This window comes from Lathyrus oleraceus, chromosome 4 (genome assembly GCF_024323335.1).
Source record: "Lathyrus oleraceus cultivar Zhongwan6 chromosome 4, CAAS_Psat_ZW6_1.0, whole genome shotgun sequence".
In the NCBI taxonomy this organism is placed as follows: Eukaryota; Viridiplantae; Streptophyta; class Magnoliopsida; order Fabales; family Fabaceae; genus Lathyrus; species Lathyrus oleraceus.
In genome coordinates, this window is record NC_066582.1 from 258,778,351 (window position 1) to 258,805,916 (window position 27,566).

General features: G+C 34.6%; 2 protein-coding genes across 2 annotated transcripts; one reads left to right on the forward strand and one right to left on the reverse strand.

Annotated features, from left to right (window-relative positions):
- The first annotated feature begins 17,756 nt into the window (after positions 1-17,756).
- Positions 17,757-21,234, forward strand: LOC127074968 (protein NETWORKED 2D). Its single transcript, XM_051016394.1, has 2 exons — positions 17,757-18,125; positions 18,327-21,234. Exons 1-2 carry the CDS (start codon positions 18,032-18,034, stop codon positions 21,026-21,028), a joined length of 2,796 nt encoding a protein of 931 aa, XP_050872351.1. The 5' UTR covers positions 17,757-18,031; the 3' UTR covers positions 21,029-21,234.
- A 1,348-nt stretch (positions 21,235-22,582) lies between these two features.
- Positions 22,583-25,422, reverse strand: LOC127074969 (nicotinamidase 1). The gene is made up of 5 exons (XM_051016395.1): positions 24,929-25,422; positions 24,601-24,784; positions 23,930-24,063; positions 23,653-23,838; positions 22,583-22,958 (listed from the first exon to the last, which is right to left on the reverse strand). The coding sequence occupies exons 1-5, from the start codon at positions 25,085-25,087 to the stop codon at positions 22,881-22,883; spliced, it is 741 nt and encodes a 246-aa protein (XP_050872352.1). The 5' UTR covers positions 25,088-25,422; the 3' UTR covers positions 22,583-22,880.
- Between the last annotated feature and the right edge of the window lie 2,144 nt (positions 25,423-27,566).

The following is a 27,566-nucleotide window of genomic DNA, read 5'->3' on the forward strand; positions in this document are numbered from 1 at the left end:
AAAGATTGCGATAGACTATTATAGCGAGTTTGGGACATTTGTTATAGTTCATCCCTAGAACAGACCACCTAAACCGAAAAGATTAAAAATAAATTATTTAAAGTTAGTTGTAGTATAAAGTAATCAATTCGAAGAAATAAAATAAAATAAACTTACTTTATTGCGAAAGAGAATATGAGTGACTTCTCGTTGACCGGGGCAAGTGACGACATTCTCGACCAACCCCGTGCTTTTAGAAAAAAGGCGCAAGAATAAAACAAACAAGTATCCTTTTGTGTATTGTTACACAAGAACTATACAAATGGGACAAAACAGCTGAACCCCAACTATATTTCTTAACAACGACAAATACATAATATTTACTGTATTGTATTATCAGTAGTTTCAGGAAATAAAAAAGTTACCAAATATAATCATAATATAACACCGAGCTTTAAGTATTTTTTCATACTCAGTCGAATCTTCGGTTACTTTTAAGCTTGAATAGTATTATTTAAGATATTTTAGATTAATACCTTGACCTCTAGTTGTGTCTTCACACAAAGGGGCACCCAACAATTCTTTGCATATTGTGTCATCTTGAGCCCTAGTTGTGTCTTCACACAAAGGGAACCCAACAATCGCGACAGCTGTTCAGTGATAATTCGATGAAATTCATTAAGGAGGAAGATGTAAAAGCTAACACACATGTGGTCACAATGTTTGACCGTCATAAAGGTTGATTCAGTGTAGATGAGGCAATGGATCACAATGAAGGGAGGCCGAGGGGATACTATCGAGTGGAACTAGATAGAGGTTGGTGCGACTGCAGAAAGTTCCAAGTCTTTCGTATGCCTTGCTCCCATGTCATAACGACATGTTCAAAGGATCGACATAACCCTTCCAATTTACTATCCTCCATTTACAAAGTCATAAGCATATGCAATGTTTACAACAATAACTTTTCGGTGGTAGCAAATGAGGATTATTGGCCTGCATATCAAGGGGAGATTGTCTGGCACAATTGAAAAAAATACGAAGAAAGAAAAAGGTTCGCCCTAACAGCACACATACTCGAACCGAAATGGATACGACTAACAAATTGGTGAGATTATGTAGTTTGTGTCGTCAGCTTGGACACAATCGTACAAATTATCTCAATGTTGGACCAAACACAACAACATAATTTTATATGTAACCATTTTACTTTATATTGAGACAACATTCATTTCATAAATATCATAACATTCAGTTACAACAATTGAAATAACAACTAAACAATAATTTAAACAACAATTAAACAACAAGATAAACAAATACAAGGACTAAACAACATAACTATGTGATTATAACCATCAGGACAATTTCCTGAAAGTTGTGCATCATAATACGAACATCTTTGTTAGTTTTAACAGAGTCCCAAAATTGACATTCTTCATTGTCGTTGTACACCGTAACTAACCTTTGAATTCTTGAGATCTTTTCACCCTCTGTAATGTCTCCATCTAACCAACAAATCAAACTCTTATTAACATGTTCGAACGTCTCTGTGTTCTAGAGTCGTATCTTCATCGAAAGCTTTACTGCTGAATAAATTAAATCGACATTTATCTTGTGAATATAAGAACACATATATGAAGTCAGAAAACTTGAAGGAGATAGTTCGAAGATATGCATGCATGCGCCACCTAAAATGACATCATGTACATGCAGTCGCCATAAGGGATGACACATGGTTACAAGTTTATAATGCATATGCCATTATGATTGTCTACTCCTCTTGCCGACTAATTATTTTTGTTTGAAACATGGTTAGTTTGATAAATTATTTAAAATATTGATTATTTTAGAATTAAATTTGAAAATGTTAGTTATTTTTTTTATAATTTTTTTTTAATATGGTGTAAAACTTTTTATATATGCAATTAAATCATAATTATTTTCAATAAATTTCATTATATTAATTTCATCAAGATGACACCATCATATTCAAATTTACTATGTCTACTTTTTATTTTATTTTATAATTTTACATATATATTTTTTATTATACTAAATGATATTTCAAGAATGTTGTCTTAAGATTGAGAAGAAAAAGGACACATGCATGGTAGGTTGAAAACAATAGTTGGGAAATGAAAGAATAAGTTCTTAGCAAACGAGGAAAATGAAAGAAAGATTAGTTATGCTCTTTGAAATTTATACATAGGCTCCACACGACCCCCAAGATCTATGGCAACATATTTAGGAAAGCATACAAATGCAAACAACGATCCAGATCTGACATCGATCTTGGTACAACACTCGATTTCTCCAAAGACAAATCACATTCCCCCTAAAGCACGGGGTTGCATGTGGGCGTTAAACTGTGAAAATTTTTAGATACAATACAAACATTTAATGTGTGTGCTTCTAAGGTCACCTACTCCCATTCAACACTTCTCCGACCCCGTCTTTAAGATTAAGATCTGCCCAGGAACATCGAGACAGGGAAGAAGATCCATCTATAAGTCGATCTCAAAACTTTCATCACAATCCTAGCATCATACATGGTAGTAAGGACTTGGGGAACAACTCTTATGAGTCGGCCAAATGACACAAAAGACCGTCCAACACTCAATGCCCAATTCCAAAATACTCTCGCAAGAGGAAGATGAACATGTAGACCTTCACCATATGATCGAACACCACATCCATACTACTAACCCATCATCAATAATTGAATTCATTTCGTTAACCTCTCACATTCTGCGTTGTGCCAATCCGAAGCGGTTTTAACCTCCCATCATATATATAAGCTTGTTTGCGCATCATAATAGATTTAATTTCACCCGCTCTTTCAAGTTACACTTCTATAACCTCTTTAATATCATATTTTGCACTGAAATACCAACACAAGTAAAAATAAATTGATTTAATGACCAAAAATTATGATATTGATAACCAATTCACAATCTAGTTATGAATAATCCAACTAGTTAAATTGAACACCCCTACAACACTTATATATATATATAATATATATATATATATATATATATATATATATATATATATATATATATATATATATATTATATATATATATATATATATATAATATATATATATATATATATATATAATATATATATATATATATAAGGATGAGAAAAATAGATCAGGCCGGCCTACAGAGGTCTATAGCTGTTAGGGACCAATTAGTACTACTTTTTATATCATTTTATTGGTCCTTTTTACCAAGTTTTGATGTAATTACACACTTTTATTCTCATTAATTTGTATAAATGCAATTAGGTTTAATTTATTTTGTTTTGAATAGTTATTTCACATATTTGTTAGTTTTGTAGAATTTTTGGATGAGAGAGCTTTTGGAATGCAACATCATAATATGGAAGATTTTGGATGAAGCTTGCAAAGCAAGGAAGCTGAGATAGCTTCAGTTCGCGCCGCGAACCTCCTTTGCATCGCGAAGGCTGCGAATCCAGCAAGCTGATTTTGGGCCAAGGGTGCTGTTTTTCATGACCAGCTGTTTTTGCCATTTTTGTGTCTACCTTGGGATAACTTATCTGCTTTGGATGAAAATGATCAAAGAAGGAAATGTCAACCCTTTTAGGAAAGGAGAACACATTATTCTAAGACATTCATTATTATTCACACATTGAGATATATTTTATAAGAGAGAAAACAGAGTTTTTCCTCCATTGCATTTTACTTTCAAAATGATGATGAGGAGCTAAACTCCATTTTGTCAAGATTGGAGGTAGTAGTTATTCTCATTTGTTTATGTATTCCATTTGATTCATATATATGATAAAAGATTGTTGATGTATTGAATGCTATTTTTGCCCCAAGTTTAAAATCAAATTTGAGTAGTTGTTGAAAGAGATTATTTGAGTCTTGACATAAAATAGATTTTCAAGTAGTGAATAAATTGTAGAGATAGATTTGTTCATTATTCTTCATTGGTATCAACCATTAAAGATTGCTATATTGATAGTTAGGTGGAGAGATCGTCTAAGGATCAATATAGTGATTATCACAATATCATTTAGACATAAATGACATTGAGAGGATACTTGAACATCAACAATGATCTTAAATCTATATAGTTATCATAAGGAATCATAAGCACTTGGAATAGTGAACTCCAATCTTGCCAAGCTTTTACATTTGATTAAAATCATTTTACTATTTTTAGTGACATTTACTCACAAGATAACTTTCCAAACAAAAGAACTTTGTTACTTTCTAAACTTATAACAATTTGGATTATAGAACGGCGGTAATGACAACCAATCTCTGTGGATACGATATAAAAATATTTGCCGAAGATATACTTTTCAACAAATTGGCGCCGTTGCCGGGGATTGGTGTTCGATATTACAAGCATTGCAATAATTCATTGTTTTAAGTTTTGTTACTTTTATTATTATCCCTCTTGTGTTTCACTTGGTTTGTTAGTTTTGTAGATTCTAGTGCATGCGAGAAAAAGCTACCGAGGAGCATTTTCAATTCGATCCCGAAATTGAAAGAACACTTCGGAAGCTTAATAGCAAAACACGAACAAGAAGGAAACTAGCCGAAGAGAGGAACCAGAGAGAAGAAGCATCTACTTCTGCACTTGTTCAAATCGAAGAAGTGGTTGTAGAAGCTTGTGACGGAAACATGGAGGATGACAATCGTACCGAAATATCCGCTAATAGTCCAAGAAGAAATGCTCAATTTTCCCGTGGAGGAAGAAATACGGAGATGAAAACCGGAATCCTCCAACTTCTCTATGCAAATCCATTCACCGGAATGGACCATGAAGATCCGTATACCCATCTCATCAAATTCTATGAGATTGCGGGTTCTACGGGAATAGACGAAGCGGGTGAAGAAGCATTATTCAAGAGGATGTTCCCACACTCCTTAGTGGGGAAGGCAAAAGAGTGGTACCTTGATCAAGCATCAAGAGTGATGACGGATTGGAATTTGTTAGAAGAAAAGTTCTTAGAAAGATATTTCCCTTAATCCCGATTCATGGAAGCCAAAACGGCTATTGCGGTATTCACTCAAGGAAGCAACGAGTCTTTAAATGAGGCTTGGGAAAGATTCAAGTCAATGTTGAGAAAATGCAAGGGTCATGGTTTTGATGAGCTCACTCAAATCCATATTTTTCTAAATGGGCTCCAATCAACTCACAAAACACTTTTGGATGCTACCGCGGGTGGCTCTCTTATGTCAAAGAATGCTGAAGAAGCTAAAGTCATTATTGATCGGATGGCACTCAATGATCGTCAAAGTCAACATGACCGTAGCCCTTCACAACGTAAACCGGGAGTTCTTGAGTTAAATACCAATGACGCCATTCTTGCTCAAAACAAGCCACTCTCTCAGCAAGTGGAGTTGCTTACTCAACAAATGGCCAAGCTTCCACAGCAAATGAAGGAAATTCAAGGTTCTCAAGTTCGACATCAAGTAGCATGTTGCGAATTATGTCAAGGAGATCATCCTACTGGTTTTTGCCCCCCACTAGAAGAAGTAAGCTATGTGAACAATCAAAATCAAGGCTATCAAAGGAACAGTCAAGGTTATCAACCATCAAGGTTCAACAACCAAAATTTTCAGCAGCAAAGTCCTTATCAACACTCAAATTCTCAAGGACAACAATCGCAAGGAGGAAATTCCAAGCTAGAGGACACTCTTCAACAATTCATGCAAGCTTCCATGGCAAATCAGAAGAGTAACGAAGCAACAATTAAGAATCTGGAAAATCAAGTAGGCCAACTTGCGAAACAATTGTCGGAACAAACTGCGGGATCCTCTTTCTCCGCTAACACTCAAACTAATCCAAAGGAGCATTGTAAAGCAATTTCTACTAGAAGCGGTAGAGAATTGACAAGTGGAAAAAGTGAGGAAATTACAGTAGAGAATGATATGGATATTGTACTGGAAAATGAGGATGTGGCTTGTGGAAAGGAGAAAGTGGCAGAAACTGCTCAGTTCGCGCCGCGATCTCCCTTCGCGCCGCGAAAACAGCAGAACCAGCAATTGGTGGAGGAATAAAAGTGTGAAGCGGAAATGAATAAGAAAATCGAACCAAGAAAGAAGAAAAAAGGAGACAAAGGAGTGAATGTCATTCCAGTTCAACATCTACCATATCCGCACGCATCATCAAAGAAGGATAATGTTAGACACTATGCACGGTTTATGGACATATTCAAACAACTTCAAATCAATATTCCATTTGCCGATGCATTAGAGCAAATGCTGCGGTATGCAAAGTTCATGAAGGATATTCTCACAAAGAAAAGAAGACATGTGGAAGACGAAACCATCTTGCTTGATGCACGTTGTAGTGCCATCATTCAAAAGACTCTCCCAAGGAAGGAATCCGATCCGGGCCGAGTCGTTTTACCGGTAACCATTGGAGACACCTACAGGGGTAATGGCTTGATTGACTTGGGATCTAGCATCAATTTAATTCCCCTGTCCATTGTTAAAAGATTGGGAAATGTTGAAATCAAATCTACAAGGATGACGTTACAACTAGCTGATAAGTCTACCACTTCACCATATGGAGTTGCTCAAGACATGTTAGTGAAGGTAGACAAATTCTTGTTTCCGATAGATTTTGTGATAGTAGACATGGATGAGGATCGTGATGTTCCTATAATTCTTGGAAGACCATTCATGAAAACGGCTCGAATGATGATTGATATTGATGATGGACTAATGAAAGTGAGGGTGCAAGATGAAGAGGTAGCCTTCGATCTTTTTGAAGCCAAAAAGCATCCTAATGGTAAGCATGACTCCTTCCGAATCGATGCCACCAAGGAGGGACTAGTTGAGATCGCAAACCAGGTTCATGTTTCTAATCCATCAGAGAAATCTCTTATCGGAGTCTACAAAGTTTCGACCAAAAATGAAGGAAAATAGATGGAAACATTGTTGCATGAATTAGAGTCTTGTGGAGAACTTGTTTATCATGAAAAGACAAGCGAAGGCTTGGATATGACAAAGAAAGTGGAGGAGCCAAAACTAGAGCCACATTTGAAGTATGTGTTCCTTGGTGATAACTGTACTAAACCGGTGATCATTAGCAATACTTTGTCCACAAAAGAGGAGAATCAATTGATACGAGTGCTGAAAAAGAAGGAAGTTGTCAAACTAGTAGAGGCCGGGATGAATTGTTCTATCTCTGATGGTGAATGGGTGAGTGTTGTGCAAGTAGTTCCGAAAAAGGGTGGTATCAGATTTTATTGAAGGTTCATCAAGAACCTCTTGAAGACAACAAAGTCCTTGAGGAAGTTGCTCAACAAAACCGGATCGTGAAGACCGTTGAACCGTCGAGCTTTAAACAACGTTAAACAAAGCGCTTGTTGGGAGACAACCCAACGTTGTAAGTCTGCATTTTAAATTTTCTCAATTCTGCTGTTTTGATATTCTGTTGTGTTAAATTTTGCAAAAATTTAAATTCTGTTTTCTGCCATTCGCCCTGCGACCATCTTTCACCCAGCGAACTGAATGCAAAGATTTAGTTCGTGCCGCGAATAGTGCGTGGCAGAACCACTTAAGTTCTGTTTAGGGTACTTTTCCTGTTCATTCTATTTCATTTTCAAAACTTCAACCTTCCCTCTTTTTCACTCCCACTCCCAAAACTGCCCAAAAACTAAAAATCTTCCTTCCCCAACTCCCAAATCTTCATTTGCTAACAAGAATCAAGTGTTTCAATAAGGTACGTTATGCTTTTCATATCCTCTTCTCCATTTCCTTTTGGGTTCACATTTAGGTATGGTTAGGGATTGGAAAAAATTTGAAAATTGACACTTGAAATCACTTTACATGTCTGATTTAGATTAGGCATAGGATAGAGTTGGAGACCATGACTGTTGGAAGTAGCAAACTTCACATCTTTGGAACCCTAGGAGGCTCCTAGAGATTTCCTGGTTCGCAGGCTTCGCGCCGCGAACTGGGAAATTCCAGGGCCATGTTTTTATGCTGATTGATTGCTAACTCTCTTCATGTTTTGTTGTGTGGTTGTTCTGATGTTTATTGCAAATGTCTAAGAGAACCAAAACCACGGCTTCCGTTCAACCCCGTTCATTAAGAAGGTTCACAAGTGACGAACACGAGGAACGATTCGAAAACCTTATCAAGAGAACCATCCAGCCGGAAAGGTTTATCCGTTTATTACCGGGTGGGACTTATCTGAACGTGGTTTCAAATTTTGAGAGACGAAGGTGGACGAAACTTTGTGAACCAGAAGCGGCAATCAACTATGATATTGTTCGGGAGTTCTATGCAAACGCCATGCATCAAGAAGAGGGGGTAGCTTTCAACTACCAAACAAGGGTAAGAGGCAGGATCATTTCTTTTGGGAGAGATGCCATTAACTCATATCTTGGTAATCCTCTAACCCTGGGAGAGAACGAGCGGTGCGAATATCGTACCCAGGAATTGGCTAATGTGTGGGATCTTCAAGCGGTGAATGTTACCCTGTGCCTTAAAGGAAAATCATTTGACCTAAATGATCAAGGACTTCCGAAATCTTGGAAAAGGGAAAATCTAAATCTGGAAGCAAGGGCATTTCTGGTGCTGCTATTGAGCAATATTCGGCCAAGGAGCCACACCACCACGATCCCTCTGGATGTAGGGTGTTTGCTGTACTACATTATGATCGGAAAATCTGTGGATGTAGCATCAATCATAGCGGGAGAAATGAGGAAGATGGCTATAAGTGGAACCAAATTTGGTGGTAAAGCGGGTGTGCTTGCATACCCGGGGCTGATCATGGGACTTTGCCGTCAGGCGAATGTTGCCATTCCGGATGAAGTACACTTCTCTATCACTAGTGTGATTAACGATGCCTATCTGAATAGATTCTGCCAAAGCCAAATGGATAGAATCGAAGGATCTGGGACTTCGTCATCCAGACCCCGACCCCGACCCCGCATTACTCCAGTCTTCGACCAGTTGGCGTTTGCCAATTATTGCTGTGAGAGCTTTGAGGCTTCTAGGAGGTCTCAGTCATTTATCTTTGATGCTATGCAGCAACAATTCCAGAACACGTTCCTTGCACCCGAAGCTCGCACATTTCCTTCTCAGGCGGAATATGTGGCTTATGCTAATTGGCCTGAGGGCAGGCCAAATTTTATGGGGGGTGCAGGAGGTGGTGCAAACCCTAATGATGAGATAGAGGACGTCCTTGGAGCTGTTGGTGGTGGCCAAGAGGAGGAGGATTGAGGAGTTGGTGAATTTGAAGAGTTTGTTGTCATTTTGAGTTTTCTTTGTATTCTTTTTGTTTTTTTTGAAAATTTTTGATGTACTTTTGGGTGGCTCTAGTTCACCAAAACTTTGTTTTTTGTTAGTTGTTTTGATAATTGCATGAATACTATTTGAGATTTAAGTGTGTTACAATCAAATTGGTTTACCAACATTTTTTGTTTAATTGTTCTTACTCTTAAGTCAAGCTTAAAGCAACCGAGAAATGTTCGCAAAGAAAGAAGCATAGGACACTTCGAGTGGTGATGATAAGAATTAGTGTCGGCATTTCAAGGTACACTTTATCGCTTTCTAGACTTAACATGAGTAGTTTGATGGTATGTGCAAATTCCATATCATAAATTCATTGAAGTATATGTCATTTTTGAATCAAAATAGGACTTAACCAATTGTGAGGAAGCTTTCCATTGTACACTAAAAAGCGGGAAACCAAGCATTATTTCAACTCATTCTTATCATGCTAAATCATGCATCAATCCATTTTGTGTGAAAATTTTGAAAATGATAGAGGCATTGTTTGTGAGAAAAACCACTTGACCAAAAAGTTTGAATCAACTAACCTTGTGAGGAGTAATCCTTAGTTAAACCCCTTTGAGCTTATTTTAGGATTCATTTGATTGATCATCGTAAAATCAATTGAAAATTTTGGAATAAATGAATCCTAATTTCTTTCGTATCAATTGAAACCTCAAACCGAGTTGTTTGCAAATTTTGCCTTTTGCTTATGTCTAAGTAGGGAGCATTATTGAATAAATTTGGTTTTGGAATCTAAAGTTGGGGAGAGTAAAGTGAAAAGTTGATTAAAAACTTGGAAAAGTGAGTTTTTATGAAATGGTAAAAATATGAAAAGAAAAAAAAAATCACCCTTGAAACCATAGAGCAAAGAAAAAAGAAAAGAAAGAAAAAAGCAAAGAAAATGCTCATGGTTGTGTGGATGTAAAAAGAAAAAGAAAAAAAGATAGGGATCAAAGAAAGGGAAATTATGTAGAGTTGAATGTTTGGGAATGCTCCCTTAGGATAGGCAACTTTGTTGAATTCTCTTAATCATATCCTTTCTTGTAACCTAAGCCACATTACAACCTTTGAAAGACCTCTTGATTCTTATTTTTCACATGATTTGGTAATTGTTGTGATAACCGCATGATTTGAGTTGTTGTTGATCTAATTGCTTGGATGAGTGAAAGTAACCCTTCATGTTATTCATCACTATTATGATGTGTGTGTAAGTTTGATTCAATTTTGACATGTATGGCTTTGAATTCCTTGGAATGATTTTTGCACTCAACCATTTCTCTTATTCATGTTTTGTCTAGAATTGAGATAGGTGGATTGAGAAATTGCCAAACAATTTTGAACCATTTGAATGTCCTTGGTAAATCCTTGTTTCAATCTTTTGTGTCATTGTTTTGGTTGTGAGGGTGGAAACTTTTGTTTAGGGACAAACAAAATGCTAAGTTGGGGAGAGTTGTTAGGAACCAATTAGTACTACTTTTTATATCATTTTATTGGTCCCTTTTACCAAGTTTTGATGTAATTACACACTTTTATTCTCATTAATCTGTATAAATGCAATTAGGTTTAATTTATTTTGTTTTGAATAGTTATTTCACATATTTGTTAGTTTTGTAGAATTTTTGGATGAGAGAGCTTTTGGAATGCAACATCATAATATGGAAGATTTTGGATGAAGCTTGCAAAGCAAGGAAGCTGAGATAGCTTCAGTTCGCACCGCGAACCTCCTTTGCGCCGCGAAGGCTGCGAATCCAACAAGCTGATTTTGGGCCAAGGGTGATGTTTTTCATGACCAGCTGTTTTTGCCATTTTTGTGTCTACCTTGGGATAGCTTTTCTGCTTTGGATGAAAATGATCAAAGAAGGAAATGTCAACCCTTTTAGGAAAGGAGAACACATTATTCTAAGACATTCATTATTATTCACACATTGAGATATATTTTGTAAGAGAGAAAACAGAGTTTTTCTTCCATTGCATTTTACTTTCAAAATGATGATGAGGAGCTAAACTCCATTTTGTCAAGATTGGAGGTAGTAGTTATTCTCATTTGTTTATGTATTCCATTTGATTCATATATATGATAAAAGATTGTTGATGTATTGAATGCTATTTTTGCCCTAAGTTGAAAATCAGATTTGAGTAATTGTTGAAAGAGATTATTTGAGTCTTGACATAAAATAGATTTTCAAGTAGTGAATAAGTTGTAGAGATAGATTTGTTCATTACTCTTCATTGGTATCAACCATTAAAGATTGCTATATTGATAGTTAGGTGGAGAGATCGTCTAAGGATCAATATAATGATTATCACAATATCATTTAGACATAAATGACATTGAGAGGATACTTGAACATCATCAATGATCTTAAATCTATATAGTTATCATAAGGAATCATAAGCACTTGGAATAGTGAACTCCAATCTTGCCAAGCTTTTACATTTGATTAAAACCATTTTAATGTTTTTAGTGACATTTACTCACAAGATAACTTTCCAAACAAAACAACTTTGTTACTTTCTAAACTTATAATAATTTGGATTATAGAACGGCGGTAATAACAACCAATCTCTGTGGATACGATATAAAAATATTTGCTGAAGATATACTTTTCAACAATAGCCTATCCTCTTTAAGGTTAGGCCAGACGAAACCTATTTAATAAAAAAGTCAGACTTAGAATTTTTAAAAATCTATTTAATTAAATAGGTCAGACTTAGGTTGTTAAAAAAGCCTATGAAACCTTATAGGCCAGCATATATTTTCACATATATTAAAAATAGTTTAAATAGACTTATATATATATATATATATATATATATATATATATATATATATATAATATATATATATATATATATATATATATATATATATATATATATATATATATATATATATATATATTATATATATATATATTAGAAAAAATGTTAAATAGACTTGCCTACATATGTATATATATTAGAAAAAATACTAAATAGATCGGCGTATATATGCATATATAGATCGACGTATAAGACTTATTAATTAATGTGGATTAATTGAAAATTTTAATAAGAAATAAGCTTTTAAATAGGCTTTCAGGCTAGACTAAACTTTTAAAAATGCCGAGTTAGACAAAAAAAAGAGAGTCTATAAAAGGTCATAGACTACACTCAGACTTTGTAAGTTTATCGTAGGTAAGACTCATGCATTCTAAAGCCTAGCCTAACCTAACCTATTTACACCCCTAATAATGAGATCAACTTACTTCAAGAGTAAGTTTTTTTTAGTTTACTTCAAATTTTTAGTTTACTTCAAATCACAGTCTTTAATTGAATTTAATCTAATGATTAATTAAGTAAAAAATTTAATCGAACTCAGGTCATGATCATAAAAAAACATTGATACATTTCCATCAGGCCAATACATAAACATCTTACATATATTTAATAAACAACCTATATAATAAATATTTAATGTATTTTTAATATTTGAAACCCCCAAATTTTTGAGGCCCTGTGCGGTGGTACACCTCGCACACCTACAGGGTCGACCCTGTCATTTAATATAACTATTTTTGAAAATATTTTTCAATGTAAATAATCAATCATTCTCATTAGATTAATGAAGATCGCTGGCTAAAATTTGGAGTAAATCTTTAATATATATATATATATATATATATATATATATATATATATATATATATAATAGATATATATATATATATATATATATATATATATATATATATATATATATATATATATAATATATATATATATATAAAGCAATTAATCCATGTACTTTTCAGAATCATAGCAAAATAAACCTCCATCCTCTATCATGAATCTCATCTCAAGACCATCAAGATAGCAGTAAGTTCAGCAGTAACAATATAAACGTCTCAATTATAAGAAAATAAATCAGATAAATTAAAAAAAAAAAAAAGAACAATATTGAAAGGAGAAAGGAAAGTGGCAAATCTCACGTGTTTACCTTAATTACCTCAAAATTAAAATGACATACATGTTTTATTTTAATAAAAGTTGTTTAAAAAATGACAATACAAACAAATGATCATCTTTTAAAAATATAACTAAAATACAAATTAACAAAAAGTTAAATTAAAGAGGTCATTAGTTTGCCTTGTTTATTTAATTTTTTTTATACTTTGTTTAAAATAGTTATTTAGCAATTTTATTGCCCTAACTTTTAATAAATAAATTACTATTTAATTTATATACATCCAGTATAACACACATTTACATGTACATTCAATTAAAAATCTCAATAATAAAATATTTTTTAAATATTTATTTAATATAATGATATTTTATTAAAAATATTTTTATATGGATAAATATATAATTTTTTAAATAATCAACATTTTTAAATTAAATTCTAAAATAATCAATATTTTAAATTATTTACCAAACAAATCATGTTACAAACAAAAACAAATTGATTGTGCAATATGGATAGCCATTCATAGTGGCGCGTGCATTGTAAATTTGTACCCATGTGTAGGATTGTTCATGGTATGATTTTATGAGAAAACTAAACTGAACCGAACCAAATCATAGTTAAAGTTCACTCGAACCGAACTGAACCGTTTTAATTTACTTAAAATGAAACCAAACCGAACCAAAACTATTGGTTTGGTATGCCGTTTAAAAATTCTGAACCGTATCGAACCGTTATAAGACAATTTTTCCAAACCATACCATTTGTTAAAGAACCGAACCGTTAATTTTTTTTGAATATTTTTTTTTTTAAATTTTAAACTATTTTTCATTTTCAATTTCAGTTCAGTTTCAGTTCGATTCGATTTCAATTTCGGTTCAGTTCTAAAACCGTTAGTACAATATGGTTCATATCACTAACCAAACATAACTCTTCGGTTATTTTAACTTCACTTTAGTTCTGTTCGACGGTTCAGTTCGGTTCACCATTTTTTTGAACATGCCTACCCATGTGCTATCTCCTGTGGCGACTGCATGTACATGATGCGACTGCAAGTGGCACATGCATGCATCCTATAGGAGCATGCGTCACATGCAATGGTTATTGCTTTGTTTATGTTTTTTTTAAAAGTTATTCTGATAATAAAGAAATTTGAAATAAAATAGAAAATTAAAATTAATTTTAAAATTGAATCACACAACGATTGAATAAAAAATTAATGACTTGGTCGATCGTAACGTCCTCTAGTTCCACATCCCGACGTATTCACTTGCCTTCGAGATCTTCTACGATTTCTCTGAGGTGTTTGGAGTCTTCTAGTATTGGCATGAGGTAAATGTGGTTGGTGGGAGGGTCCTGGAACATGTAACAAATTTTTAATCATTTCTCCCTAGGAATTATGGGTGCCGTAGTCGAGTTTGATGTCCATGTTCTCGTAGTTGAATCATTTTGGAAACGAAGCAATGGTTCTTGTGGTGTAAGAAAGTCATGGTGGTTGGATGCTTTGCCGATGCGATGTTTGAATGTACATTGGTGGGGGCTATGGCGGGATAAGGTGGAATCATATGAATCATCGGGGCTGTAGTAAGATGTGGTGGCGACATATGGTTGTTGGTGGTATGAGTCATGCTCTTGGATTTAGGTTTGGATGTGTGGCATGAATTGGTTGTGGGGTTAGGTATTTGGTGGTTGGATGTATCTGGTATGGTGACGTTGTGAAGTTGATTGTTGGGTTTAAGTGGATTGACATTGTTATTGGATTTGGTAATGGTGTGAAGTTGGTTGTTGGGTGGGGGTTTGTTGTTGGGTATGTGATGACGAAGCTCGTTGGCATGGGTCGATCAAATACCTCGACTCAGACACAAACTGTGTCGTTGTAACCGATCTATACCAATTCATATAATTTTGAGTTGGTCTAGCACCCTGTATGATATGATCTGTTAAGATGTGTCGATGTCGATTCCTTTATTGACGACACATCTCTGTAGCAAACTATTTCCGATCGGAATAACCCCATTGGGCATCGACTCTTAGTTGATGTCAGTCTCTCAAACACATCGGAGGGTCTGAAATTTGTTGTTGCATACCGAACTGCAGTTTGACACGGTCACTCTGGTGCATCTCTAAGTAGTAAACCTGATGATTTATGTTTTTGCTGTCCAAACTGCAACATCACCGAGGTTAACCTGATGGTCGAGACTAGTATATAGCCTCCAGATAAACTGTATAAGAAAAATACATGATTGAAAGATTTTTAATTTGGTAATATTAAAACCAAATTTAGAGTTGTTTAGTTGTAATACATCGTCTGATCCAAGGTGGTCTAAAAGATTGCGATAGACTATTATAGCGCGTTTGGGACATTTGGTGTAGTTCATCCCTAGAAAAGACCACCTAAACCGAAAAGATTGAAAATAAATTACTTAAAGTTAGTTGTAGTATAAAGTAATCAATTCGAAGAAATAAAATAAAATAAACTTACTTTATTGCGAAAGGGAATGTGAGTGACTTCTCGTTGACCGGGGCAAGTGACGACATTCTCGACCAATCCCATGCTTTTAGAAAAAAGGCGCAAGAATAAAACGAACAAGTATCCTTTTGTGTATTTTTACACAAAGAACTATATAAATGGGACAAAACAGCCGAACCCCAACTATATGTTGCTATTTTATTTATATTTCTTAACAACGACAAATACATAATATTTACTGTATTATATTTTTATCAGTAGTTTCAGAAAATAAAAAAGTTACCAAATATAATCATAATATAACACCGAGCTTTAAGTATTTTTTCATACTCAATCGAATCTTCGGTTAATTTTAAGCTTGAATAGTATTATTTAAGATATTTTAGATTAATACCTTGACCTCTAGTTGTGTCTTCACACAAAGGGGAACCCAACAATTCTTTGCATATTGTGTTATCTTGAGCCCTAGTTGTGTCTTCACACAAAGGGAACCCAACAATCACGGCAGCTGTTCAGTGATACTTCGATGAAATTCATTAAGGAGGAAGATGTCAAAGCTAACACACATGTGATCACAATGTTTGACCGTCATAAATGTTGATTCAGTGTAGATGAGGCAGTGAATCACAATGAAGGGAGGCCGAGGGGATACTATCGAGTGGAACTAGATAGAGGTTGGTGCGACTGCAGAAAGTGCCAAGTCTTTCGTATGCCTTGCTCCCATGTCATAGCGACATGTTCAAAGGTTCAACATAACCCTTCCAACTTACTATCCTCCATTTACACAGTCATAAGCATATGCAGTGTTTACAACAATAACTTTCTGGTGATAGCAAATGAGGATTATTGGCCTGTATATCAAGGGGAGATAGTCTGGCACAATTTGAAAAAATACGAAGAAAGAAAAAGGGTCGTCCTAACAACACACATACTCGAACCGAAATGGATACGACTAACAAATTGATGAGATTATGTAGTCCGTGTCGTCAGCTTGGACACAATCGTACAAATTGTCTCAATGTTGGACCAAACATAACAACATAGTTTTATATGTAACAATTTTACTTTATATTGAAACAACGTTCATTTCATAAATATCATAACATTCAGTTACAACAATTTAAATAACAACTAAACAATAATTTAAACAACAATTAAACAAAAAGATAAATAAATACAAGGGCTAAACAACATAACTATGCAATTACAACCATCAGGACAATTTCCTCAAAGTTGTGCATCATAATGCAAACATCTTTGTTAGTTTTAACAGAGCCCCAAAATTGACATTCTCCATTGTCGTTGTACACCGTAACTAGCCTTTGAATTCTTGAGATCTTTTCACCCTCTATAGTGTCTCCATCTAACCAACAGATCAAACTCCTATTAACATGCTCGAACGTCTCTGTGTTCCAGAGTCGTATCTTCATCAAAAGCTTTACTGTTGAATAAATTAAATCAACATTTATCTTGTGAATATAAGAACACATATATGAAGACATTCTGAAGAAAACTTGAAGGAGATACTTCGAAGATAGAGAAGGGATGTTGTATTTATAAAATTCCTAAACAAAGCAGTAGCCACTACCTATGGCACACGCTTCTATAGGATGCATGCATGCGCCACCTAAAGTAACATCATGTACAGGCAATCGTCATAAGGATGACACATGGTTACAAGTTTATAATGCATGTGCCACTATGATTGTCTACTCCTCTTGCCGACCAATTGTTTTTGTTTGAAACATGGTTAGTTTGATAAATTATTTAAAATATTGATTATTTTGGAATTAAATTTAAAAATGTTAGTTATTTTTTTAATGTTTTTTTTAATAAGGTGTAAAACTTTTTATATATGCAATTAAATCATAATTATTTTCAATAAAATATCATTATATTATTTCATCATGATGACACCATCATATTCAAATTTACTATGTCTACTTTTTATTTTATTTTATAATTTTACATATATATTTTTTATTATACTAAATGATATTTCGTTTCCACTTTCAAGTTTAAAAATATCAACTTTTTAGTGATTTGCCATGCATAGTTGGCAAAGTAGACACTCGTTGGTTATTCTGTTTTGAAAAAGGAGAGTTGGGACATCAAATCCGGGCGAGTTTTACTCTCCTCCATCTTCCCATAATTAGCTCCAATCTCTCTTTTTCCACACCAATCTTCTATTTCTTCAATCACTCTTTTTTTTCTTCAATTTTTTTGCATTTCTTTTTTACCCTACTGGTCCTGTCATCGACTTCATGTCTTCTCCTCCCTCTCTACACACATAGAGAGAGAAGAAAAACTTATAAGAGAAAACTCATCATAACCATAAGAGCAAGAACACGATGTTGCAGAGAGCTGCAAGCAACGCATATTCATGGTGGTGGGCCAGCCACATCAGAACCAAACAATCCAAATGGATGGAACAAAATCTCCAAGGTCAACTTTTTCTTCTCATTTTCTCCTTTCTATATACTCAAACTATGCATATATTAGTCTCTGAGGGATTGGTCTCTGCAGTTGCATGCAGAGGATACCTACCTGGTTTCTATAGGAAAAAACTATGCCAATATTATATATAAGTTTTGAAACATGTTCATAAATAGTATCCATATAATATTGATTAACAATCATTTGCAGATATGGAGGAAAAGGTACAGACGGTTTTACGGCTTCTAGAAGAAGAAGGCGACTCGTTTGGAAAAAGAGCAGAAATGTATTACAAAAGGAGACCGGAACTGATAATCTTCGTGGAAGAAGCCTTCCGCGCGTACCGATCTTTAGCCGATCGGTACGATCATTTATCGACGGAGTTACAGAATGCAAACAACACAATTGCTTCTGTTTGTCCGGATAGTCTTCCTTATATGGATGAAGACGACGACGATGCATCGCCGAGGCCGAGGCCGCCGAAAAAAATGCCGGAAGGACCCAAACCGAATGTCCCGAAAGTTCCAGCGCCTCCGGTGAAGGATTTAAAGAGTGTCATTACCTCAGCGACGAAGAAATTAAGTATGAAGAAAGCGTCTGCAGCCGCTTCTAAAGTTCCTAAATCGGGATTAAGCAGAAAGCAGGCGATTGAAGAGGTTGACAAGCTTCAGAAGAATATTCTAGCATTACAGACTGTGAAAGAGTTTCTGAAAAGCTCTTATGATAATTCCATTGCTAAGTATTGGGAAACTGAGGGGCAGATCAAGGAGTTCCAAGAGAGAGTTTCGAATTTGCAAGACGAACTCGGGGAAGGTGTTGTTAATGTTATCGATGACGAGGAAGCTCGGCATTTGATGGCAGAAGCCGCGCTTAAATCGTGTCAAGATGCGTTGTCGCAGTTGGAAGAGAAACAAGCTGTGTCGCTTGGTGAGGCGAAAATTGAGTCCAAAAGAGTAAAGGAAGCGAGGGAAAAGTTAAGCTCCCTCATGAATGAATTTGATTATGGTCAAAGCGATTCTCAAAAGCCGAGGCCGAAACGAGATGTAAAAGAACTAACAGGAAAAAAGGATTTGAATGAAGATGCGGAAATGACTCAGCAGAGACAAGACTTGCAAATATTGAAAGAGAAGATTAAAGAACATTTCGAGGCTGACTCACATTCGACTTTAACCGTGACAGAAATGGCAGAGAAGATCGACGAGCTTGTTACAAAAGTGATTAGTTTAGAATCTGCAGTTTCTTCACAGACAGCTTTGGTAAAGAATTTAAAAGACGAAACTGACGAACTCCAATCGTTGATTCGACATCTAGAAATGGAAAAGGAGAGTTTAGTTAACGAAAAAGTTAAATTGAATGAGAAACTTCGAGAAATGGATGAAAAAGTGCTTGAACTACATGACCTTAGCCAAGTTGTTGAAGATCAAAACAACAACCTCCAAACTCATTTCACCGAAGCGCATTGTAGTCTTGATAGTCTGGCTGACAAAGTAGTGCAGAAGGAAAATCCGGACGATGAGGATAAAGTGGCTGAAAAATTGCCAACAGAAACACATTCATTAAGCAAAGATGAACCAACAGAAACACATTCATTAAGCAAAGATGAACCAAAACATGATGTTATCGCACAAAACGCATTGAATCAAGACGAAGTCTTATTGAATGATGATACATTAAATTCAGCTATGGAAAAAGAAGTAAAGGTCACTGATTCACAAACAGAAGAAGAAGCAACCATAGTTGAAAACAAATCTTCTATAGAGTTGAAAGAAAACGAGAAAACTCATGACATTAGCAATGATGATATAATCGAATCAAGAGATGACGGAAGTCATGAAAATGACTGTAGTCAAATTTCGTCTGAGACAGAGAGTGCTCTTAAAAGTGATTCCGAGGAGGAAGCAAAAACACTAGAAGAAAATGCTTTGCTATCAGAGTATAGGAAAACTCTTCAGGATTATGAAGAAGTGAAGAGCAAGCTCAATGATGTAGAGAAGAAAACTCAAGATGCACTCTTTGAGTCATCTTTGCAGTTGAAAGAATTGAAGACTTCTAATGCTGTGAAAGACGAAGAAATTCGACTCTTACGTCAGAAACTAAATCTTTTCCAGAAAAACTTAGAGGGAATTGAAGAAACCGGCGAGTTACCTCCCTTGCAGTCACCTCCTTTGCAGTCACCAGAAAATCATGTTATGGAGGCAATGTTTAAATTAGAAGAACCGGAATCAAGTTCTGTGATTGAAGAGAAGTTTCGGATGGGAATCGACGAACTTCTAGAGGAGAATCTAGTATTCTGGATGAAATTCAGTGCTTCTTTCACCGAGATACAGAAATACGAAACAACTACAAAAGATTTGCTAGCCGAGGTATCAAGAATCGAAGAAAAATGGAAAGCAACAGAAGGAAGTAGTAGCATAAAATATTCATTGAAATCAGACGCAAGACCGCTTTATAAACACCTCTCAGAGATACAAAGTGAACTCACACTATGGTTAGAAAACAGCGCAATGCTGAAGGAAGAACTTCAACAAAGATTCGCTTCGTTGTGTGAAATCCAAGAAGAGATAACGACAGCATTGAAAGCAAGTGCTGAAGGTTATGATTTCAAGTTCACAAGCTATAATGCTGCGAAATTTCAAGGCGAGGTTTTGAATATGAAACAAGAGAATCATAAAGTTGCTGATGAGCTTCAAGCTGGGTTGGATCTTGTAACAACTCTTCAACTTGATGCTGAGAAGGCTCTTGCAAAGTTGAATGATAGATTTGGACTGTCAAATTCGAAGAGAAACCAGATGACATCTGAGGATTCGAAGAACCGTGTTCCTCTAAGGTCATTTATCTTTGGAGTTAAACCAAAGAAACAAAAACAGTCAATCTTTTCAATGCATAGGAAAAATCGCGCTTTGAAATCATAAAGCCATAATGTAAATGTATTGTAATATTCATGCATACTGCATTTTCTTTAACATGAACATTAGCTAGTGTATGTATTGAGATTTGATTGAGAGTGAAGTTGGACTTTTTACCTAAGAGGAGGGTATTTTAATTTTATAGTACTTGTCTATAAATTGTAAGAAGTGTGACCAAATGTATGTAGGGGATTTAGATTTCCCTTTTTGTATTGTGTGCCTTTTTTTTAATGTGCATCAGTGAATCCACTGTGTTCAAAATGTTGTCTTCTCAGTAACCAAATATCCATTGAATGAAATCCTCGGAAGGATACTGATTTAAGGGTATGAAAATGACCTATCAAAAAGACATAAATGCTAACTGTGGACTCTGATTCATAATGTTACTTGAAGATATGTTTCATAAAATAAAATAAAACTTTTTGAATTAACTAGGATTTGGATCATCTGCAATTTTGTTTTTAGACACTAGTTCATGAAAGCAACACTTATCTTATTTCTCAAGTAACTCCATTTATATTTTAAGAAAATCTTATTTCTCAAGTAACTCCGTGTATACCTTTAAGAAAATCTACTGACATCTTCCTCAATTCTTCTAAATATAATCATTTAAATTTTTAATATTCATGAAAACTTTAGAATTTGAAACCGAGGCTCTGTTTAATTTAATATACGTAGCTCATGAGGTGTTCAAGCAGCAACAAACAACCTGAAAGTATTAGAAAAAGATCTGTCACCTCCATAATTTGGGAAGGAACTAGTCTTCCTTTATTCTCACGTTCCGGATAAAGAGGTAGGAGAAACCGCTTCTCCTAATTCAAAGGTCCTCTATATAACACAGTCTTGGAATTGGGAAAATTGTTGAGAATAACAAGTGTGAGTAGCGTGGGGATGTCATACATTAGTTAGAAATATGGAGACTTGAGCATTTATAAGTGAAAGAATCCAAACACATCACCTTAATATTTTGGGTGAATATGTGATGTCTCTCTCACATGTTTTGGATGCTCTTTCGTGTTGACATCCCTGAATAGCCCCAACAGTGGTATCATGAGTGTTTGGTTCGAGTGAAGGGACCGACTCACTTGGATCGAAAGTATCTCCACATGGTCGTGAGTAGAGTGTCTCGTTGAAGAGTGTCAATGATGGTACATGTGTATGTGATAAAAAAAGAACTTCTGATTGAGGGGGTGCATTGTGGATAGACTCACACTTGAGGAAGAGTGTTGAGAATAACAAATGTGAGTAGTGTGGAGAAGTCCCACATTGGTTAAAAATATGGAGACTTGGACATTTATAAGTGGGAGAACCCACACACCTATTGCTTTAAGATTTTAGGTGAATATATGGTAGTTTGTTACTCTTTACTTAAATAGAAGTAATACAAAGAACTCTTCAAGAATCTCACAAATGTGCTGGCCTCGCTTAGTAGAAAAGTTGTTTTATTGTTGTACTTTTTTATATACTATAAAATAAGCTGTTTTTATAATATATTTTTAAAAAATTATGAAAAAAAATTGAAAAAAAAAACTTATAAATGTCTTATGTTTTTTCCATAAATTCATCCAAACAATATTATAAAACTTATGTTAATAGATTGAGAACAAAGCCAAATACCCAGTACAAGTATACCAACCAGCATAAACACATTTCAATAACATTATTTATTAATAAGACCTAAGTGTGTGTCTGCTGGAGATTTTTATCAATACAGAACAAACTTCAAGAGACACTTTTCCCTCCAGAGACACTTTTCATTGAAGGAATTTTTTAAATGCCAAGCCAAACTTGTTATTTAAAGATAATAACATAAGCATTTATTTATATACCAACAGTCCAACACTTAATGCTGCTTCCACTATTCAAATGACACATCTGATACTATCTGGGCTCCCCTTCCCCATGCTATATAAAGGCCAACATGATGCATTACTGCCTGCAGTAAAATAATATAATGGACACATTAAAAAGGATTAAATTTAATAACAAACTTTGAATTTTCAAAAATTTTATAAAAACAGCACAAGAATTGCTTGCAATTTGACTATCACAATATACATGGATACAAACAAAAATGACAGCAAAAACAAGGTCTAGAGAAAGTATCACAGTTTGGAGCTATAGAGGTTAAGTGTTTGATATCTTAGGGTAACATGAAGAACATATACTTGTCTGAATTCCTCTGTAAAGAGCCGTTGGATCAATATCGATCCAACTACACCCATCTGAATCTTGATCCAGACGCTATATATGATCCAAGCACCCTAGGAATAACACATTTGATGCAGTCACATGATCTAGACCATTGGACCAAATTTCAATACCAGACTGTTTTAAGTTCCAAGTTTGAGAGTTAGACCCAAAATACAAAGTTAGAAAGTGAACTGTTCGATCTGGATCCAACATACTAGATCATCAAATATGTGATTACCTCAATGCAGGAAATCCAAACGGTATTTGGTGTTTCCCAATATATGTCAGTTTCTTGAATGTTATCAAGCAACAATGTCAAATTCCATCATCCAACATCTAAAGAAATAAGATTATGCTAATTATGTTTTCTACCAGTTCCAGCGCGTCGGAAACCTAAAGTGTATCGCTAAAAGCCAAAATTTAGTTTGACGAAATACCTGTGGATGGGATACCAGGTCTTTGCCAGCTTTGGCTACATGTAGTGGAAGATCGTAAGTAGCACAAGCTTGGGAGGCCACAATCACATTTTCCAGAGGAGAAAGGAATCCGCGGTTCCTCGCAGACAAAACCGAACAGGTAAAATCCAGCACACATATATCAGTGCATATCCCACAAACCAAAACCTGTAACAAACAAAAAACCAGTATCCAAGAATCTCAACCAAGAATCTATGAACCAAACAAATACTGATAACACCAGAAGTACAATACTTACTTGCTTTATCTGATTACTTTTCACCCAATCAATAAAGACATTAGACCCATCTTTCTCATATGAACCAATAAATCCATCAATACAGTCTTTGCGCCTGAGCGTTGCATTTGGCTCATTTTCCAACCACACTAGTTCTTCATTTCAGAGAAAACCAAATCTAAATCAGGACACAAAACACCAACCCAATAAGCATAAAATCTCAATCTCTAGTCAGAGATTGAAATTTTTATATATATTATCAAGATTATACAGAAATAGCAGACAAAATAGCAACAAGCTACCCCGCTACTCCTTTTTATATGACAAAATCAATCCTCTTAAATATCACATTCATTGTCCTAGGTGACACAACATTGTTATGCATGAGTTTTGCACTCTCTGGAAAAGAGAGCTTCTAGTGCTAGAAAATAAAAAATGTCAAAAACAGATGATATGAAAGCATCGATAAATACGTGGTCCAAGCATCACTTTTGAAACTAAAGAAATAAATCCATTGATGAACGGAATTAATATTATAATGACTACATAAACGAGATATATCAATGATTCGATAAACCAGCAAACTTAAATTTTACTTATAATATTTTAAAGATTAATCTCACTACCTCCATAAAATTTAATGAAGTGAAACCACTATTTTATTTGAATAACATATAGAAAACAAATTATACCAGGAACCAATTTTGTTTCGTCGGATCCAATAAGACAGTGAGGAGGATAAGGAGGTTCAGGAACATCAGGGTGATGACAATCAAGGTAAGCAAAAATTGGCCAATTCTTCTCAGCAAAAATCTTTGATAACCTCACAGATTCTTCCACCATTTTATTAACTTGTTCATCTGGTTCTTTCGGCGCCTACCATAATAATAATAATAATAATAAAACATAAAATTTCATTTCATTTGTAACGAAAATGACAGCAAAACAGACAAAAGTTAGATACATGATTATAGAAAACAGAGTAAGTTAAAAGGAAGAAAAAAAACAGAGTATAATTACGAAATTGCCAGATCCGACAGTGCAGAAACCGTTAATAATATCAACGAGGACGAGGCCGGTTTTGAGGTTGTTAGTGAGAAGAAGAGGTTGTTGTTTCACTGGGATTTGTTCCTTGAGAAGGTCTAGTGTGGGAGATGGAGATTGAGATTCAGAGCCCATTTTTGATTGGTGTTGACTGTGACTGCAAATTTGTTGACCAGATTAGGTAATTATAAGGGACAAATTGCGTATTTTAAATTAATTAAGATGTTATGTGCCCCTCTTTTCCTCTCGTGAGTGGGAATAGCTGCGATTTGATTCATTGAAAATGTCTCATGCCTTGCCTCCAACCCACTTCATGCATTTTTAGAATGATTGGCTGTATTATTTGAACAATTGTTCCTTTTTTTATGATGCTAGTGATGGGTTGGTTCATTTTCCCAATACAACACTCACCAATTATTTAGAGAAAAAAAATTGTTTACATGTGATTGAAGCTTTTTTAGGCAATATGTTTTGGGCTGCTTATTTGTTGTCTGTTTCAATGGATAGAAAATCTCGAGTTTTAGGATTGGTTTCCTTTTCTGTTCAATCAATGATTTAATTTAAAGTGCAATCTCATTTAAAAAAGATTTATTCACCAAATTATTTTCTAGCAAGATTGGAATTCTTATCCATATCAAATTAATACATAGATTTGTTTTAATCAAGATAAAATCAACATTACAAAGATTGATATTTTTGGGTGTTTTTCGGAATCCATCTACGCCAAAACCTACTGGACTTTATGTTGAACAATTGTTGCTATTTAAGGAGGTGTTCTACCTCATGTGGAGACTTAAATATTGCATTATAAAATTTAGTGCTTTTAGTTTTTGTTGAGTCTTTGTGTTTTAGGTTGTTATACTTTATTCTTAGGGTTATTTTTCTAAGTTATAAGGATATAGTATTTGTGTTGTAATTGTAATTTATCACTTTTATATATTTTTGTAATTGTACAAACACTTGGGAGAATGTTTGAGTGAAATTGAGAGGGGTTTCATATTTAGGGGATCTAGATCGAAGTTCACAAGTAGTATTAGGGAAATGACACTAAACTAGGGGAATTCATATGAATCTGTCGTGTATTATTGACTATTAATAGTGAATTTCCTTTTGCTGATGCCCTCCATAAATATACAATGAAGTAGACAAGAATATTATCATAATCATTAACATTTGCACCAGTTCAAAAGAAGCTTGTGAGACTCTTGAAGTTGCTCATGAAGGCACATTCAAAGTTTGTATGTCAAGACTTTAACTAAAGATGAAGAAGGATGAAATTGTAGTTGAATTCAATTTTCGACTTCGTGACATTTTTTACAACTCTTTTCCTCTTGTTGAAAAGATGTCTGAATAAAAAAAGGTAAACAAAATCTTTAGGTCTCTTCCAAAGAGGTTTGATATGAAAGTCTCGGTCATTGAAGAAGCTTAAGATGTAGCCAAATTGAAAGTTGGTGAGTTGATTAGATCTCTTCCAACTTTTGAAATGTCGATTGAAGATAAACTAGAGAAAAATAATAAAAGTGTGGCATTCAAAGCAGGTGCTAAAGAAGGTGATGATCAGTTAAAAGGTGATGTTGATGAAAACTTAATTGAATCCATTTTCTTTCTAGCCAAGAGTTTTAAAAAGATCGTGATAAGGCTTGACAAGAGATAAAGGAACAATGTCACTACAAATGTCAAAAACAACTAGCATCAGAAGTCTAAAGCTGTCAACTTTCAGTGTAAAGGAAAAGATGGAGAAAAACATAACAAATGCATGGGAATCCATTGTCATGAATATGAATAATTTGGGAATATTTGGGTTGTATGTACTAACTTTCTTAGAAAGCAGAAGAATGGGTACCTTCAACCCTAGCCCAGTTACTAGGTTTCTAGTAAATGACTTTAACAACAACCTAATGCAACATCCACATTGCACACCTCATTTGACTATTGTGAAAACTAGCCTTGTCAAAAGGACCCTTAACATATGTCTTATAGATCATCTTGACAAACTGTGCATAGTTGAAGTAATGGGGATTTGATACACAAACTTCCATTTTTCTTATTTTCCAGCCCAAAAACATTTTTAAGATCCTCAATACCAAATTTAATCAACATTCCACTAAATTGACAATGAATACTAGTAGATGAAGCTTCCATATGGCAATAAAATGCTTTGACATGTTTCAGATTAAAATTAATATGAAGATAAATAATTTTCAACAGTTTGTGATTTTCAAACGATTGAAGGAAATAAATATCAATTTCCTTTTCAACAACTTTGTCCATATAGTACTTAGGTTTGATTGTCTTGTTGAGAAAGTGAGTAACAAACACCTTGTATTCATGTTTAGAAATCAAATGGTTTACCTTCAAGGATAATGCAACTAAGTTACAAATTTGAGCATTGTCTTTTGGGATGAAAGTTGGATCAGTAGCATGAGGAACTCTAGATGACTTGGATGAACTACCCAGAGAAACAATCTTGACTTTGGGACCTTTAGAAGCTTGCGTTTTAGTTCTTATACCTTTTGATATTTATGGGTGCTCTGAAATTGATTTCCTCTTGCTTTATTTTTTTTATAAGATCCTTAATTTTCCATTTAAGATAAAGATGGAAGAGATAGATGGG